We start from the raw sequence: 20,356 nt of genomic DNA, 5'->3' as shown, positions 1-20,356 counted from the left end.
GTAATAAGCGCCCAGGGGGCTCTCAAAATTAGAAATAGGGGGCTGTTATTAGAATATTATTTTGGTGAAAATAAAACAGAGTTGAAAGATAAATTTCATGGTTATGCTGACAGCCTGAAATGTTTATGTATGACAGATATATTTTTCCAGAATTTTATTGCCCATAATTAAGGGCGCATATAGCACATGAGTGCGTATTATTCGCGAATAAATTAGTCTTGTGTACATTGATCAATCGGAGAGGGTGCTAATTGGGATTGATCACCAGCCAATATATCAGCAAATGTCACCATGGTTGCTTATTAGTGCGGGGCGCTTATTACGTCGAATACGGTAATTGAAAATATTTGTTTGTAAACTGTGAACTGGTAATGATAAACCTGTTACAAGTGTCAGTAGCGGGGTATACTGGATGTTATGATTTCATTGTTTGTCAACATCCCACGATCTTCAACCAATTTAGCTCGTACAATCCAATACACCGTGCTACTGACATGTGACTCAGTGTCAAACCTACCTAATGACATCACGAACAGTCCTTAGCTATCTAAGCCTGAAATCATATTACATCCGAACATACATTACCAATCTATAAATCATTAACCATAGGCACACTTTGGGAAGATATGTCGATATGGTTTTTTTATTACGTGATAACACAATATCAGACCAATTGTATTACTCGTTTTACAAATCAACCTGTCACTCATTAGCTCTCCAAATATTGTCATGGGATATGTGTAGTTACTTCTAATTTATACCTGCTACAATTACATTTTGACAATGTTCTCCCACATGCTCCTCATAAGATTTAACCTGGACCAAAAGAAAAGCATTTTTCAACACAAATAATGCAACACATTAACTTTTTTTTTATCTAAAAAGGTTCTATTTTTTTATAACTTCTTCTACCTGGTTTGTATTTTTTAACAACCATACCAGCATAACTGTTCAATATTATTTCCCTTTTCCGTAATCCCTTTTCTAAGCTGAACACGTTGGAATTATTCATTACATTGAAGGAAAGGCCGTCACTGATGTTGGCATATTACAGATTTAAACATTAGTAAAACAAGTAAACAAATTGGTATGCTCTTATTCAGAAATAACAAATCCTACTGAATTGCACACTATTAACAAGGTGTTAGAAATCAACCTTCTAAATATTGATTAAAAAAACATATCAACTGAAGATAGGTTCAAAATACACAAGTTTGTAATACATAAACATGTACGTCTAAATCAGGAATTGCATGAAAATACAGAAAGGGATGTCTCAAGACTATCATTGACAAACCACTCCTCCAAGACACAAAGCCATTCTTCAACAGAAACATAATAAAAAATATACACTGTGCCCATTTCAAGGTTTACACATATACTATCAATACAAGAAGTGCCTATGTCAAGTTAGCAAAGACTGACAGTGTTAAATGATGGCGTGTCTCATATTCCTTCCACGTATTAGGGACCTACCATTTCCTCTTTGGGTGGGGATGGGTGAAGTGTAATTGTTTCGAAATATATTTTATCATCAGGTCATAAAGGAAGAACATGAAGCATATCAAATTTAGGCAGATAAAACTTAATTGTCACTCAAAAATGAATTTCTCAATAGATGCCGCCAAATAGCAAATAGTATGGCAACAATTTATCAAATTAAAATCTCTTCTTCCTCCCTCGAAGATCAAATGGTTGCTCCCTTAGACACCAGCAGTCCTATTTGTGGACCGACTCAATTCATGCTGGATATTCTTCAAACAATCATTAACAGAATAAGTAATATAAACCATATTTGTCTACAGCATAACATGCCATTCATGGCTGTGAAACAAATCAATCTTAAAAACAAAAGAAACAAAAAATAACTTCATTTATGAATGAAAATCTCAAACTGTTTTAAAACAGAATGTCTTTAACCAGACAGGACATAAACAGAAATCCTATAGAGTTATTTAATTTCGGCATCAAATTTCACAGCATCCAAGAATATTGACAAAGAGACTCCATGTATAGTGATCTCGTTAAGTCTGTCATCATATGGCTTGATGAACTGATGTTGGTAGTAACAAAATGGTGGTAGCTAAGATACAGGTTCATACGTCTGGTGGGTAATTGTATGATGAAACATGTGGTCTAATCACTCAACTTGTTGCACACTTACATCACCATTAAACAGATCAGGGCATTGCTACCTGAACATGATCAACTCATTCAACTTCACAAATAGTCTTGAATCTCTTTGGAACAAGGTGGCAGACCAACATGTTTGAGTTTCTGGCTTAAGTATTTCTGTGTGATTGAGTTAAGTAATATATTCCATGTTTCCCAACTGTAAGTTAGCACAGTTTGAGTAGGCAACAATCCTCCACACTCATGCAATAGGTGCCCCATGAAAGTTACAGACCGCCACAGCTTGGATGGAAGAGACAAGGCACTTTCAAGCCATGAAAAGCATATTTGAAAAACATATTCCAAGCATCATTTTTCTTAATTAACAAAATCTGCTTCTTAAACATTTCTTATTTCTTTCTCTTGACATACTGTGACAATCGTGACTGTTAATTCAGTGTATAGCACATATATGGGGTAAGAAACTGTAATAGGGGAGGTGTTCTATGAACTGTGGGTGGGTATCTTGGGTGGAGCGGGAGACTGATATTAAAGTTTGCAAATTCGGTTTTCATGGTGAATCCTTCGTGTTCCTATCAATTTCTGCAGTATGTGCATTGAATAATACCTTAAAAGTTTCAAAGTAGCTTTTCAAGCTGACAAGGTCCTGGTCACTGAATGGTGTCAAGCACTAGATTCTGTACACAGCACTTTGACAACAAGCACTTGTCTACTTTCTAAGATACTTATGATTCCATTGGCATTGTATAATAAAATTAAATGTTTCTTTCTTGAGAGGGTATTTGGAAAATAAGAAATTTACGTATCAAGAAAGGTTCATATCAAACTTATTTATTTTAACTTGAGACACACTGATGCAGTGTATATTTTTTGTAAATCCTATAATCCAGTTTGTAAATCTAGTTATTTACTATGAACTCTTAAATCCTTTGGGGGAACGAGCCTGAGGGCGTTGTGTTTACACTAGGAAACATAGGGGGCACTTATTACAGTGAGCGTGTCATACATGGTTCAATAAACCACAACATTTCTCAAAAACACCGAGTGTCTTGTTCACTCAGTCGTTAATCCATCTCTCCAATTACTCCAGTACAAATTATTGTTCAGTCCAGTTTACCTGGGCTTCCGTTGACATTTTGATTGAAGCAATAATGAGCAATATACAATGAAAAGTGTCACAAGACTAATATCAAAATGATTGCTTTTCAGGTCATTGAATTATTGGCTACACAAAATGGAGAATGTTACATTCTTGATGAGGATGAGGATGAGGATGTTATACCCTGGTACAATGTAATCTATTTTCTCTTAAACCAATCTCATTAAAATCAGATCTTAGTTCTCGCTACTGCTAAACAAAGATCTGAGGACATTCAGTTAGGAGTCACGTCAGAACGACCTTTCATCCGACCAATCAGAGCGTCGCTTACCAGATCATGAAAGTGACAGTCGGAATGTGATTTCTAATCATGCAACCTCGAAAACTTTAACACAGGGTATTCCGAATGATGGTTACGGTTTAACAACTGACTCCATACAATCTAGACCATATATTTGCCATTCCAGAATATTCTTTTGTTCAGGTTTCAAATTTTAATCGAGAATTTGTCAAAATATGTTTCGAAGCGGAGTCACCAATTTGAATTTAGTGCCGTAAAGCACGTGAGAGCTGCCTATTGACTGGCTAATGTCAACTTCTTGTCAGTCCTTCCATTGGTCAGTCTGAATTTGCGCAAGGTCAGTCTGACGTGACCCATAATGGGATGTCCTCAGATCTTTGTTTAGCGATAGCAAGAAGTAAGATCTGATTTTAAAGAGATTGCTCTTAAACAAAAAATTAAATCAAGAACATTCTAAGGAGGGTAAGTCTGAGTGTCCTCTCAATACGAACCATCATAAATAAATTTGATTATGCATATTTTAACCAGGTTCTGTGTAGCACTTTTCTGTCCTCAAATAGACAAGATTTGTAGCATTGATCACATATATCCAAATTCCACATATAATATTTAACCAACATCAACAAAATGCATCAGTTCTCAAAATGTAGGAACAAGTTTTGAATCATGTTGCAATACAATAGGTCTCAAAATGAAGTTCGATGGGAATGAGTCATTCTAATAATACTTGACCAATTTTGATAAAACTGCTTGAGAATGTAATGTTTCAATGAGAACTTATGAATACTTAAGTTGCATCGTGAGACTTCAGATTTGGTTGATGAATGGATAAGACTATTGGGACCTTTCATGATGAAAATATGATCAATCAAAATGATACTTCTAAAATCTGCAAATATGGTTAGTGTGCAGAGCTATGCAACTCAAAAAAATCGCATCTGAATGAAATGATCTGTAAAGATATGGAATGACAACCAATGTAAAAGTACTATGCTTGAACAAAACAGGTTTCAAAGTCCCAGTCAACTTTGAATGAAGATATGAATGCATATACACTGACAAAATATCTTAACATAGCGTATTTACAATATTCATTTGACAATCTGTCAACAAGTCTCTTTAAGGCAATCGGGAATTTCTTTCGCTCTGCAAAAGGTTGATGTCCTCATCACTAGATGGCAAGCAGCATAGACCATCTCTGACAACAGTTGCCATGATGGTGGCGTCCTGAATATAGAGATGCAAGTGTTCATACTATGCAGTGTTACAAGTCTCATCAGCTAGGTGGCGCTCGCTGCAGTGGGAAGCCATAGTATCTACCGGACGCCTGCTATGATGCTGAACAGGGTCGCAGCCCTTGGATCGGTTCTGTCTTCACCATGATTTTCTCGCTGGAAGAAGTGGTCACAACGATTGGATGGGGTAGAACCTTGATGCGATGGTGGTCAGCAAAGTTTGACAGAGCATCGTATTTGGACCGGAGGGCAGTCAGTTCCATTTTGACAACATCATTCTCCCGCTGCAGCCGATCCACCTCCGCCTTCAAGCCCTCCTTCTCCGTTTCCAGCTCCTCCTTCTGGGAGATGCGCTTCTCGCGGCAGTTGGCGGCATACCCACGATTCTTGAGCGTGCGGCGGCGTTGCTTCAGCTTCACCACATCGTCCCTGCTCAGCCCCTTCAGCAACCGATTCAGCTCCTTCACAGACAGACCAACAAGCTCATCATCACTCAGGCGGTTGGCTGCGGCAGAGGCCTGCTCTTCGGATTTTATCTGGGATAAAAATATCTGAAACAGAATATACAAAATGTTAGCGTTCAGTAGAACTAAATAAGAAAATAATGTCTACGGATGTTTGGCGAAATTTCTAATCTATTGACCACCACAAGTAACAAGAGAGACTCATAATGCACTATTACAGTGTAATCCTAAAATAAACCCGTTTCCAATGACGTTATAGTTTAGTTTTTCATGGACCAGAATATGTTTTTCAAAAGATCCCAGTTCACATCAGAAGAAAATACAATCAGACAGACACCAAAGCAAGGGAAATATTATACAAAGCCAAAAAGTTATGGCAACTTCAAACTTCCAGGTAAAGTTTATAACACTATGCCCAAAGATAAACAGGGGCGCAGGTGGCCTAGTCATCTTAGGTGCCACTATTCTCTGTGCAGAATTGAGTCCCTTGGGCACGCCAGAAACCTTAATATTGTGGGTTTGGATACTGGTTCACCCCGATTATGTTTCTAGGTTTGTTAGCCGCATACTGTTGCATAACTTGAAGACTGTTCGAAGCAGTGTGAAAGCAAATTCACTCACTCACCAACTCAAAGATAAAATGAAAATGCCCTTTCGTATATAAACCACACTGATCACCGTAACCGATATACGTCACAAAATATTAAGTATAAGCATGAAGGTATTGTTTGAGTAGCAGCACTAAGCGGCTCTGCCGTAAAGCTGAGGGCAATAATCTACCAATACTTAGTATCTATGTTTCAATAACAGGAATACTCTTTGCTTCCACAGATAAGTCACTCCAAATTAGGTCCATTGGCAGGGCAATGATTTTTCAGTATATATCTTGATTAAATTAAATTTTGAGAAGGAAAACATTATTTTTGTCTCCCTAACTTCTCAATATGAAATCTTTTCAGTCAGTTCAACACAAATAGGGTGAGGTGAAATGAGACATAGCCACATGCATACATGTGTGTGTGTGGCTGTTTGTACTAGCCCGGACTAATGTCGATTTTACGGTGCCAACCTACTGTGATACCATGGCACAGTTTAACATTGACACCCAACTCAGACGCAGTATACTGACTCTGAGACAACCAGTCCTTGTTTTATCCCATTTATGCTAAGCGGGGCAGTCGGGTAGCCTAGTGGTTAAAGGTTCGCTCGTCACGCTGAAGACCCGGGTTCGATTCCCGACATGGGTACAATGTGTGAAGCCCATTTCTGGTGTCCCCCGCCGTGATATTGCTGGAATATTGCTAAAAGCAGAGTAAAACCTCACTCACTCACTTACTTTATGCCAAGCACGAGGCAGGGAAACAACAAGTACCATCTTTTAACGTCTTTTGGTATGACACGGCCAGGGATCGAACCACAAACCTTCCGCTCTATCCACTGACCACGGAGGTGTCATTACAAATTAGGATGGATTAGTAAAATATACACTGAATATATATATACTAACATTTCCTTCCATCTCTACAGTGAAGACAAAAAAGTGAAATGTAAGCATATTTACCATGTCTAATGGATTATAAGCCATCATTGTCCTGCATGAATCGATATACATCCACAACAATAGGCCACAATTATGTTATCTCGTTAGACTGAATTGATACAATTAGTGACAGCAAGCATGGGTTTATACAACAACACCAGATGACACAGCTTCCTAGGCCAGGGCAAATCATGCTTACTCGACAAAACGGAGCGTCAGCTTCCTGAGTTGTATCACACCAGGAGATGGTCACGTCATGTCCTCCTCACCATATAAGACACGTTCAACTTACTACAGCCTTCAGATGTTCACAGAAATGAATCTAGGGCAATCATGAATGTGCATGAGCACTATATTATATCCTGAATTAGATGGTTACACATCATGTCTTTGAGGGAGTTATGAGGTCCTCGAGGCTTGCTGCTGGAGTTTTTTCAAATCTCAGAACTCACAAAGTTTTTGAGAACACTAGAACACAAGGGTTATTACAAGGAACCCTTGAGAGCAGATGTTTTATTTTTTGATTTACAGATTTCTTTTGTGAAAAACATTGGTGGAAATGTGAGAAAAATGTACAAAACATTTCATATTACTTTTTTATGTTATTTCACGTAAAATACGCAAATTTGTTGGTCAATGATGTTTTGATAACCATACATGTACCCTGGTACAACTGTGAATAACTTGACAACAGACATTTTGTTCTCTGAAATCTCCTTACAGTGAAATGGCTCAACGTCATGTATTTTAACACTGACCTTAGATATCCCCAATGCAAAGGGCCCAAACAAAACCAATCTGGTTTGGCAATGTGTAAACAGCATTGAGCTGTCTCCCAGACCCAAGACAATAAACAAAAAAATCCATCCAACTCAAGTCTAGAATGATTGGGCAAGTCTAGATTGCCCTGGCTCAACGGTCCCTAAAATTTGGTTTTCATTTTTTTCATTTAATAGATATATATTTTTAAATACCTGTTAAGATAACTTTATTTCTAGGGCTAAATGTCAGTCTATCCTCAAGGGATAAGCCTTACTTATATTATCATATGAATATTTTACAATCATGTTAGCATGATGATCGCTTTGTGGAACATATCCCATGTCTCAACTGAAGCTAACTCCATATTAAAATAACGTTTGAATCCCATTGATTTGTTTATATCATGTTACTAGGCCTGTACATACTATAAATTATCCAGATATGACAGTACAATGTCTGTACATGCTTGTCTGAAGTCTAGCTACAGCAGTGTGTGAGCGATTGTTGTGATACACCACAGGCAGCAATATAAGAGCCACGTACGTTACAGTCAAGACAAGACAAGACAAATCAGTGCTTGATAGAATGTCCAATTGGGAAAAGTTTGACCGTAGCCCTGGACAAAATGTATTTAGATACACGTATAAAACGATCTGGTCATGCATACACTGAGTTTGATTGAAGTTTTACCTTTATTCAAACATATAAAAGTCAGAAGGAATGTGTGCATAGTCAGAGAGAAATGCATACATTAGTACTTATAGTGTAACCATGTAGTTCTAGATCATTTTTGCCATTAAACAATATATCACATGACTAACCACAGGTCCGGGTAGTCCTGTAGGTCCCCGGGTCCTTCTCAGTACCCACCCGACCCGAGTACCTAAGTTACCCGTCCCAGCCCTAGTCTGTACAGTTCTTAATGCAAGTCTTCAGTCATAACAACTCAGGATCTGTAGTCTTTAAGCACAGCGCACGAAATAGCCTCTACAGGTCACTCTAAATCACAGTACAATGTCTATTTAACAACACATTGTTTACTGCCAGTGTTAGGTTGCAAAAATATTCTGTCTCCATCCCCCCACCCGGACATAAAACCCACCCACCCCAAACTATGTCATGGCTTATGTAAGCTACTCCGTATACCACAGTGGTATGTCATATCACCCAGCACAACAGCTGAAACACCATGTCTACAACAAACATATCTGTCACTGGTGTGGATATATAGCCCAGAAATAAAACTCACAGGTTTGAGTTTCTGCCACGCCCTGGTTATGTTTACAATCTCCAGTAACACGATGCATTATGTAAGTGTAGAGGACCTCCTCCTACATAAATATATGACGCTGCTTGTGAAGTGAAAACTTAATATAAACATAATCCAACACCTTTTAAGATATACAATATTCTTTGTAAAGAAAATGTTATATCAGAACATCACACAGATAAGGCAGAGATTTATCTAAGATTGCAAACCAAGCACCTTCAGCAGGCAAATCGGGGAACAGGTCATAGTTCATATTTTCTTTTTCTATTTTCAATTACCGTATTCGACGTAATAAGCGCCCAGGGCGCTCTCAAAATTAGAAATAGGGGGCTCTTATTAGAATATTATTTTGGTGTAAAAAAAACAGAGTTGAAAGATAAATTTCGTGATTTATGCTGACGGTCTGAACTGTTTATATACGACAGATATATTTTTCCAGAATTTAATTCCCCATAATTAACGGTGCATATAACACACGAGTGCGTATTATACGCGAAAAAATAAGTCTTGTGTACATTGATCAATCGGAAGGGGTGCTAATTGGGATCGTTCACTTGCCAATATATTAGCAAATATCGCCGTGGGCGCTTATCAGAGAGGGGCGCTTATTACGTCGAATACGGTAATATTGCTTTCAATGCAATAACGTAATCACAACCATATCTATGAAGCCATAACATTACTTTTTCTAGTATTAACATGATCTGGGACGATTTTAATTCAAACTGGGAATTTTAATTTGGATTTGGGACCAAATACCGGCCTCTGTGCATGTGTGGATAAATCTTTGTAAGGTGAATCAACAATAGATTTTTTTCTCTTAAACTTTTGAATCACTTTGCAATGACTCATAACAATTGCTATGCATGTGACATAGATAACTTTTCCTCTGCGAGAACCATGGTAAATAGGCCAGTTAATTAACCTCTAACTGTTGAAAATGAGTTTGTTGAGGTTTGGTGAAGGGTATTATGTGAATGTCATGACATTTAACAAGGTCAGTTAATGAAGTTAATTTTTCTTCCCTGTTTATTTTCTTACTTCAGCGTATATTACCAGCTGTTTCAGTTCTACAAGATTTCCCCCAAACAATTCATTCCTAGCCATTGTAATTAAGACACTTGTTGTAATCAACAATTCATGAATAAGTGGGTCAAATCCCTTTTTTCCTTCCGACACCAATGTCATGAAGGTCTGAAAATATATAAACCGTCCACACTTCACACAACTGACGAGTCCACAGTCAAATACATCAGATCATGAAGCTTGAATAGCTTCCCCATCAACAAAGAGAGGGATATTTGATGACCTCACCACTATGTGATTAAACATTGATCAAGTCAGCATTCATCCACATTACTCATACTGGTCGCAGTGCTTGCCTGCCAGCCAGCCATGTCTCCTTGTGACATTCCCCCACTCCTCCATCCCCCCATCCCCAGGGCCTACAACACGTTTTCTCATTACATCCCCCCTCTCTTCCATCCCTCTATGTGCCACCACATTTCCTCATTTAATCCACCATCCCCCTCTCCTTATGTGCCACCACTCGTCTCCTCAATATATCCCCCTCTCCTCCGTCCGTCTCCCCATGTGCCACTACTTGTCTCCTCATTACGTCCCCCTTTCCTCCGCCCCCCTCCCTATGTGCCACCACACGTCTCCTCATTATACCCCCTCTCCTCCGTCCCCTCATTATACCCCCTCTCCTCTGCCCCCTCCCCATGTCCCACCACACGTCTCCTCATTATACCCCCCTCTCCTCCATCCCCTCATTATACCCCCCTCTCCTCTGCCCCCTCCCAATGTCCCACCACACGTCTCCTCATTATACCCCCCTCTCCTCCCCATGTCCCACCAGGTCTCCTCATTATACCCCCCTCTCCTCCACCCCCTCCCCATGTCCCACCACACGTCTCCTCATTATACCCCCCTCTCCTCCGCCCCCTCCCCATGTCCCACCACACGTCTCCTCATTATACCCCCCTCTCCTCCGCCCCCTCCCCATGTCCCACCACACGTCTCCTCATTATACCCCCCTCTCCCCATGTCCAACGACCCGGCTCCTTGTCTAGCGTCACAGATAATGTGTCACTGCTGGTGTGTTTGTAAATTCCTGCCTTCCAGTTGCTGGTCTCATGATCAACTGCTGATAAGCCACACACAAGTCACGAGCTTGATCCAATATTTATTATTAGAACACTTGACATTTATTAATGTTGATAATACCATTTGTCTTGGACTGAAATTATCTCAGGCCTTTGCATTTTATTAATGCAAGGGTTCATTTTTAGTTTGTGCATGAATACTTACTTATTTGTCTGTGATATCAACGGCAATAGGGCCACGTTTTAGTGTGAATATTTTGAGTGACAAAAACATTAAATAATACTGGAATTGCAGCTTTTGCTTGTTATTTTAACTGGTCCTGTATGGTATTTGAAATTCTGCAGAGTAAAAGAACAGCTCTTTTCTGATAATGTGTCCATGGAAGCATAAAAAAACATTTAAATAGAATAGTACTTTTATTAAAATGATGAGTCTATTTTTTGGGTCTTCCACAATGTTCCTTCTCTGTACTACAGATTACAGAAGGCAAATCAGTTTCAAAGATTTCCAAATACATCGCTGTAACTTATAAATGGTTAAGCATGAAGCAAGTCTCCTCCTCCTCCTCCTCCTCCTCCTCTGTCCAGCCAACACAGCTGAATGAGTGAGTGAGATACCCAACAGAATACCAACAAGTCCTTGTTTTATCCCCTATATGCCGATTGACAGACAAGTTAACAACAAGTACCATGTTTTGGTATGACATGGGTGGGCGATGATACACACGTTGTACCTACTGCTTCTAATCAGGCTAAACCCTAACTGTTGTCAGCTCTTCAGCTCTTATGGTGAGTGAGTGAGTGAGTGAGTGAGTGAGTGAGTGAGTGAGTGAGTGAGAGTGAGAGTGAGAGTGAGAGTTAGTGAGTGAGTGAGTGAGTGAGATAGTGACTGAGTGAGAGAGTGAGTGAGTGAATTTTATTTTACGCCGCTTTTAGCAATATCACAGCTGGGGACACCAGAAATGGGCTTCACACATTGTACCCATTTCGGGAATAGAACCCAGGGCTTTGGTGTGACAGGCGAATGCTTCAACCAGTAGCAGTTCTAAAGGTACTGGGGAATTCTGTAATCTCAAAGTAGAACATGGCCTAAGACATTAAAAAATAAACAGTAAATTAATTTGTGTATATCAATTATTTAGTTCACCAGTAAATAAAGCCAATAACGTATATTTAAGTATGATAAAGGCAGTCTATCAGATCCAGATGGAGAGTCCACTAGATGTTAGCCAAGGATGAGTCTTCTTGGGCAGAATGCTTGATATCTACAATACAGTAATAGTCCTTCTGTATCGTAATCAATACGATCCTGATAATGACACAAACAGCTGTGACACACACCTTCCATACCTTTTCCCCCCTTGGATAGAAGTCTTCCCTGCACTGTTTTCAAAACACACACTGAATATTTGGCGTCCATATTTCAAAATGTGTCGCATGCATCGTTGGTTACAAAACCATTTTTCTCAGCAATTGAGACAGGTTTATATGACCTTCAAAGCATCTATTCCCCCATGACCTTTCAAAGACATTTAACTGTGTGAGTATCTAGGCAAACATTCCACTGCAACCATCAGATAACTTGTCTCTCTCATACACATGAAATACATCCCTTGAAGAGGAAAATCTATGCAAATTCATTCAAATTTCTAAATAATTTACAGTAACATAATTTTGTAAAGGATTAGTGTTTTAAGAGATATTTTTCTCAGCTCCCAGTTAAATATTCATTTATGCTGACTCAGCACATCTGTTAGCACACCTGCAGTCAAAGTTATATAATTTCCAAGAAAAAACAACCTACTTTACCAACATTGTCTTTAAAAAATTGTATCACTAACAGTCACTTATATATCTTGTCCTGTATATGACCAATTGACCCAGTTATCTTTCAAGCTGATTATTTCACTAATCTCAAGCGTCACAGGACAAGGCCATCATAGAGTTAACAGCCGTCCCATTGTAAGGCGACCTAGCCTACACACTCAACAGGGATAGTATATTCAAACGATCCACATCACAGGTATGCTGAGTCGACAAAATAAACCAGGTGCCCTGCTAAGATATTGCTGACTTGACAAAAAAGTGAATGAGTTACCTCCCTTTAGTGATATGTTATCACTGTACCTTTGCCTCATGTGATTTCACGTCCCACATTCCCAGTACGCAGCCATGTTTAACAGCTCACTGTTTAGAGCATTCTCTACACCAGTGTGCTCCCCTACGAAGACTAAATGACAATCCCTGCTGATTAAAACTTCAAAATTTATGTCAAGGCTTTCTCAGTTTTAGAAGAAAAGAATAATCTCGACTCAGAGAACAGTACCTTGGCAGGACAACACTATATTTACACCAATTGCTTCTAGATAGAATGGATGATATTAGTTGCTATGTTTGGTCATATACATGTATTTAAATCAGGAACATAGGTGCAGAGGGCATTCATAACATTGCTACAAACTGATATTATTTCAATTTATTTCTAAATGTATTATTGTTGATTTTTCACCAACATATATTAATCTATATTAGAGTGTGGAGGTACTGATTCAAATACTGAAAATAATCTCATAATATAGTCTTATAGTTAGTACATAAAGTTCAAATCCATTCCACAACACAACAGTAGTCTTTATCTTATTATTAATATCTTCGCAAGATTAATTTGAAACATTTTCCGGTTAAGACACATAACACTAAGATTGTGTTTCACATATGCTTTTTAAGAATTATTACCATGTACTTAATTTGTGAAAACAATTTTAAATTTTGAATTTATTAGAATTTCTCTAGGTTTAAGAAATTGTTCATGTTTGTATTCTATTTCTTGATTTTATTATAAAAATACCACAAAGAAAACAAAAATATCCACAAACTTCTGAATAAAAGAGAAATCTTATAAATTATCTAAAAACCATGATCACAAGAAAACAACAAATTCAGGGCAAAGAAACATACACTGTAGGTAATCAAAGGCCACTGTGAAAAACAGCTGTACACAAAGCCGCTTTATCTGCCATGTCAACTTTCTCAGAAAAATCCTAAGAGGGGGAAAACTGCAGTTAGTGACTAAACCAGAAACTGAAAATGCTGAGATTACCTTCAACTACTTAAGCAAATTTCGAAACAAGGAAATATAAGAACCACACCCACAGGCAAAATGAAGAAAATGATTAACATGATTAAAATATACTGGACTGAAAGAGCTCTACTATATCAGTGACCAAATATAAATCACCTTTACAAACTCCACACAACAGTATTTTTATCTTTCAATGGCTTTAACATGTCACAGCTCTTGTGGGTGGAGTTATATGAGGGACGTGACTCATCATGCTCATACATGGATATCACTTCCTTCTCAAAAGTATATACCTTACGCAACATTTCTGAAAACAAAATAAGTTTCATTCTGATGGAGATAAAAAGAAAATTCCTGCTAGTTCTATATCTTCACTAATCAATTGATGTTGTTACTGACATATTAAGCGCAAGATCGTAAAAAAAGAAATTATTAAAAAAACAAAGTACATGAAGAGCATGTTAAAAGGTTTTTAAAAACAACAGAGGCACTTTAAATACAAGATGAAGAAGACAAAACTATTCAAGAAGCCTAAATATGTTTTATGTTATTATATATTGATTTAGTTTTATAAATCCAGCTACACAAGGCTGTGTCACATTTCTCATCTAGTTGATAAAAATGTCAATAAACATGAAGTTGTTACTAGCTACTGAAGATAGAATGCAAGCTGATCCTTCATCCATTATAAGCTAGGAGTTTCAATGATCAACATATCAAAGCTTGCGGTAGATGAATATCTTTCTATCTGAGGACATTCCATCTGTGATGGCAAATAGTGGTAGTTTACTTAATAAATGGTTCTTTTCTAGTGTGTCCATATAGAATTCAGACTTAAAGTGCCATATTGTTGTTTTCATTTATGAAAAAATATGAATAATAATTCTTTATTCAATAAACATTGTTAAATGACAAGCATCAAGTTCTTCAAGCTTAATATAATACAATATTAATGGTGATGATGTTCAAGTTACAAAATGGCTGAAGACATGTTGATGTAACTCTAAATATTAACTCACACTAACTCACTCATTCGCTCTTTGAGCTTACAACTAAAAAAGGGAATATTTATTGCATTTGATATTCAAGACCACAAAATCATTACTTGAATATTTCACCAACAGATGACATTTTATTGATTATGATTGATTTCAATACCTGTAACCATGACAACCTATACACTAGGCAACGTGACGATTGGCAATCACTGATATACTACATATTACCAGGAATAAAGGCAGAGGTTTACCATCAATACTAGAAAGTAGAAACACTTATATAATATATTGCAAGATTAATCAGGAAAAGCCATTACAAATCAATCAATTGTTTCACAAGAAAAAGCGGTTTTAAACAATAACACAATATCTTCCCGTGAAGTTAAACATGCAAATTACATGAATGAAAGCACTGAAGTGTAGCCTTTCCTTCCCTTGTTCCTTGGCAGCACAATGTTTAGGGGCTGTACACATTTGCATCTAGGCGACAGTGTTTATACCATGTTCACAGTTCTATCTCTACTCTGCCCTTGCCACCAAATTGTAACAACAGTGAGTGGGTATGGTTTTACGCCGCTTTTAGCAATATTCCAGCAATATCACGGCGGGGGACACCAGAAATGGGCTTCACACATTGTACCCATGTCGGGAATCGAACCCGGGTCTTCAGCATGACGAGCGAACACTTTAACCACTAGGCTACCCGACCGCCCCAATTGTAACAACAAAGGAATTCATTGCAGTTGGTTAAATAAGATGCTGGGATCAAGGTTATGTTGACAAAGAAGTAATTAATATACACAGTGATAAAATTAATAATTTTCGTTTTAATAGTTTGGGGCCAATTAGAAAATACTGTTCCTAACAACAAAACAGAACGACCTTTATTGTGATATTTATTTTTAATACTGTCTTGTGTATAATACTGTACATACAATATATTTTACAGGTATCTTCGGTCTGTTCCTTCATTATGTGTTGGGCAGCATATTGGTTTCTGCTTTCGCTTGTCATGCCGGAGACCCGGGTTCGATTCCCGACATGGGTACAATGTGTGAAGAATCAAACCCAGGTCAAATTCTTATGAATGAGGGAATTGGGTCAAACATGGCTGTGGTTTGGTGCTGACAGACCAAGAAAGGATCAGGCTCAGGGCATATCTGGGACTCGAACCCGTAATTTATTTGCATGTCTTAGAGATGCAACACTGCACAAGGAGATGAGGTGTTAAGCAGTACTGTAAATTAATAAACGGTTGTGTAACTTGATCATGTTGATAGGCCTGGTGACTGAGTAATGGCATATATATGAAGTCATAAATTCTTTCTGAATTCACAAGAAAGGTTCGATCGGGGACCCCTTCATGGGTGATTTGTGAAAATGTTTAAGGTAAGGGAGACATCTTACTCCAGGACCCACTTGCACAAAGCGATCTTAGCGCTAAGACGATCGTGAGCCTATGTAAATGTGTGGGAGTTACGATCATCTTAGTCCTAAGGTCGATTTGTGCAAGTGGGCCCTGATGCTCCACATCAAATTCTGCTGAAAGTTAAATCATAGATGATAAAAATTAGAAAATGTCTTCAACTGGGCCTAACACAATTCCACAAACAACCCCCTCCTCCACATCTATGTGAGTGCTGTTGAGCCCAATATAAACCAGGATTATTGAGAAAACATAGTTTTTTACCCACAATGTAGTGAGCAATGCTTTTCAATGTTATTTTCATAGTCATTGAACGTCTGTTAGTCTAATACCCTCCAGGAATCAGTCTATGAATAAATATTGGACCTTGTAAGAAAGATAAGGATTAAGGCAAACAAATAACCGTGTAAACTAGGACTAATTTGATATCAGAAATAAATATCATCCACATCAGTTAATAGAAATACAAGACTGTGGTATAACAAAACAAACAGAAATAATCATGGTACAAGGAAGAGCATAAAATTTGAAATCTGAAAATATTTAGAAGAAAAATACTTATTCTAAATTCTTGTTTTATAAACATGATAAGTAACCGACTTTGTGTTTTATTTATGTATTATGATTATACTACATACATTGTCCTATCTCACCACACACATTTGAAGAATGTGATACCTTGACCTCTTGAAATAAACAGGAATGTGATATCTTAATTATTTGGCAAAATGATAATTTTGATTTGCAAGTAATTCTGATGAATAAATAACTAGAAACAGATATCTGAAAACTTAAATGCTTTGTTGTGTACGCTAGGTATTAAATAAACTAGCTTAACACCTATCTTCATGATCTTACAGTGGTATCCAAAAGTTAAAAAACCCCATATAATCATTAGATCAAAAAGACATAGGTTCCAGAATCAAGAACAAAGTAAACATCAATCTATCTCATTTCATAAAAATCCAGTTTCATATTTAAACAGATAATTGAAAAACTACATATGTTAAGCTTTTTCAGTTTAGTTTAAAACAATGTTTAATGGGTTTTTTTGCTTTCTTTCAGCTTGGTCTCATTACTATAGAGGATACTTATTATGTGCTAAAATATCCACTAGCATAGAATGGTTTCATAAAATACTTCTTGAATGTTTTCAGTTTTAATTGTTTAACTGCATAAGAGGAATTATTGATATTGAAATTTATAAGTGAAAGATCATTCAAAATCAACTTGAAACCAAGTTGCAGTCCTGATGATGAACTGGATTCTTTTCATTGGTATTGTGCCAAAATTATATATATTAATTAACAGAAAATATAAGAAAAAGGATTTTTGTTTTCCTATGCATCCTAAACTATTTCCTTTTCACTTGATGACTGCATTGTCTTGATAATTATTTGTCACTAGGCCAAAAAGTCATCAAGTGAACTAATGACAACATTAATCAATTATTGTGTATTCAATTAACTCTAGGCACTGTCTAGCACCATGACAGTGTCTCTAGGTTCAAACCACTCCTAGAATTATTGATGACTACTACAGACAAAGAACCACAGGTGCTAAAAATAAGGCTGAAAGTGCAGAAATGAACAGATTACTACATAGCTAAAAATAACACGCGAGCACAAATTACACAACACGCGCAACCGTGTTTATTTGTCAATAAAATAAAATAAGTCTACATTTATCTTAAACAATCTGAACTGTGTAGGATGACTACCGAGGAATTCCGATCTTGCTGACACGAGAATTTACTCCACGAAAGGAATCTTTTGTTTGAGAATGATCATGTGACCAAATCCTTTGTTATTGAGGTCAGATATGCGTTGCTTGAAAACATTCCAACCATACGAGGTTTAAATTCGTAATTTACCACCCATCATATCATCACCTTGAATAAAATGAGTCAAAAATAAAAATTTACGATGAAAATATGTCGCCATATATCGTTCCTAAGACAAGGATATTGCACAATCCGAATTCATTGAGAAAGACCAAACCCGTCCTCCATGTAAACAACTCGGTTCACAATGACACACATAGTATGACCGATAAATTCTGACATGATTCGGATATTCCTGGCTCAGATATGTTCATTACTTATCAAGAAATCATTTAAAGATACAATTAACGATCAATAAACAGTCTGAAAACCACGTTAATAACAAAGGAAAGTCCATTGAATAGGCGAGTGATGAATGCGCAACACACATGCCATAGTTGCACGAGGCAGGTCACAATACAAAACAAAAACACAAGCCACGAGGGATTTAGCGGAAATATTGATATTTAAAGATCCACACTCATTTCAATCGATAGGTAATGACAAAACAATTCATATGTATCCAAAAACTGGATCTTTATGTCATATATGAGTAGAAATTGCTATGTGCGCAATAAGTGGTGTTACCCAAACAGGACGTAAACAAAGGCAGACCACGCTTACAATGAGAGTAACGGACTTTGCCTCGACTCACGTACCTTTTTGCTCATATTCCGTCCACAATAATAGTCAAAACCTGTTCCTTTGCTCTCACTCTTGGAAGAAAATGGTACAATTCCCCCTGTAGAAACAATGAAGATGTCTCTAGTTCCTTGGTTTACGATAACCGTGAAATTACGTAGTTCACTAGATGAACCTATGCCAGTGTTTGGCGCGCTCGCGTACCGTGTTGATGATTCAGCAAGCACTCAGTGACCGCGCTATAGGCTGACTCAGCATTTATCCGTGATCACAACACTGTCGGGCCCAACAGAAACAGCTGAACGTTCGTTTCCAACAAAATCACCGCCGCTAGGAGTGGATTTCTAGGTCCGGGAGATAGCAACAATGTCACAATATTCACCTTGTATCCTATTTGAAGCTTTATCTTCGTAAATCGTTCTGGGAGGCTGAAATCTGCTGACGTGAATTTAAAAATAGCTTATGTTTACATAAGTGATAGGTAAACAGAGCTGTAGTGATATCTTTATCTGTTTAAGATTTGAAATGTATTAAACATTTATAAAGCGTGACTGGCTGTTTTAATACGAGAATTAACATTATTGATTTCATTATGATTATTACGTTAAACTTTAAGACAATTGTACTTCCCCGTTTTGTCTCGTGATTACAACCTAATAGGCTTCAAATATAGAATCACCACCTATGGTATTTTCCAATTTAGACAAATATTTCCTGTTATATCCATCGGTTCTCGATTATTTCAACACATTTATTCTCCGTTGACCGTTGGCGTTTAGTAAAGATTATTATAGGCCGAATGCAAATAGCATCAGTGTTGGACACAGAACTCGCGCCTTACGTCATGATACTCATGTGACGTCGTGATAATTGTTGTGACGTCAAACCACCTGTTCGCGCTTACACACACATACATAAATACACATAAACATTCCACAAGCATTGCTATTTTTATACCAATATATATATATCGCCTACAAGATCAACACTGTCTTCTTATATTCTCCCACGACCTATGGCTTTTCAAGAAACGAGATTGTAGAAATTCAAATGCCAGGTTACCAAGATGACGTCATTTGTATCTTACTACTACGCGAGGAACTAGCTTCCCACGCTTCCAAAGTTCAGCCCAGACAATTGTTAATATGATTTGCTGTGTGGGTTTGCGCTGGAGATCATATTATCATTGTAAACTAGAAATATAAATGGATCTAAAGATATTCTATCGTGGTTGCTATAACCTTAAATGGTATTACTGAGGCAGAAATAGATACAACATGATCTCATAGTAAAGCTGGGACTACAAATTAGTTAAAAGATGAGACACCTACTCAACATTAGTACGAGGCGCTTTTTATATGTGGGATATATTTAGGTCCTAATGAAACGAAAATATGTCCTCATCTCGAACTTGTACATTAATCAATGCTACTGAAATATAAGAAATGGGGACTTTCTTTACGATAGTATTTGT

General features: G+C 37.4%; 1 protein-coding gene across 2 annotated transcripts; it reads right to left on the bottom strand.

Annotated features, from left to right (window-relative positions):
* Positions 1–1,033: 1,033 nt before the first annotated feature.
* Positions 1,034–19,272, bottom strand: LOC124131404 (transcription factor MafK-like). Of its 2 annotated transcripts, none has more exons than XM_046494670.2 (2): positions 18,900–19,272; positions 1,034–5,319 (listed from the first exon to the last, which is right to left on the bottom strand). In XM_046494670.2, exons 1-2 carry the CDS (start codon positions 18,909–18,911, stop codon positions 4,864–4,866), a joined length of 468 nt encoding a protein of 155 aa, XP_046350626.1. In that variant the 5' UTR covers positions 18,912–19,272; the 3' UTR covers positions 1,034–4,863. The 2 variants fall into 2 exon arrangements, with proteins under 2 accessions (XP_046350626.1, XP_048256792.1); XM_048400835.1 differs by lacking the exon at positions 18,900–19,272 and adding an exon at positions 6,794–6,910.
* Between the last annotated feature and the right edge of the window lie 1,084 nt (positions 19,273–20,356).

Source organism: Haliotis rufescens, unplaced genomic scaffold (genome assembly GCF_023055435.1).
Source record: "Haliotis rufescens isolate VD_foot unplaced genomic scaffold, xgHalRufe1.0.p SCAF_20, whole genome shotgun sequence".
Taxonomy (NCBI): domain Eukaryota; kingdom Metazoa; phylum Mollusca; class Gastropoda; order Lepetellida; family Haliotidae; genus Haliotis; species Haliotis rufescens.
Note: the sequence above shows the minus strand (reverse complement) of the source record. Positions and strands in the feature narration are given on the sequence as shown.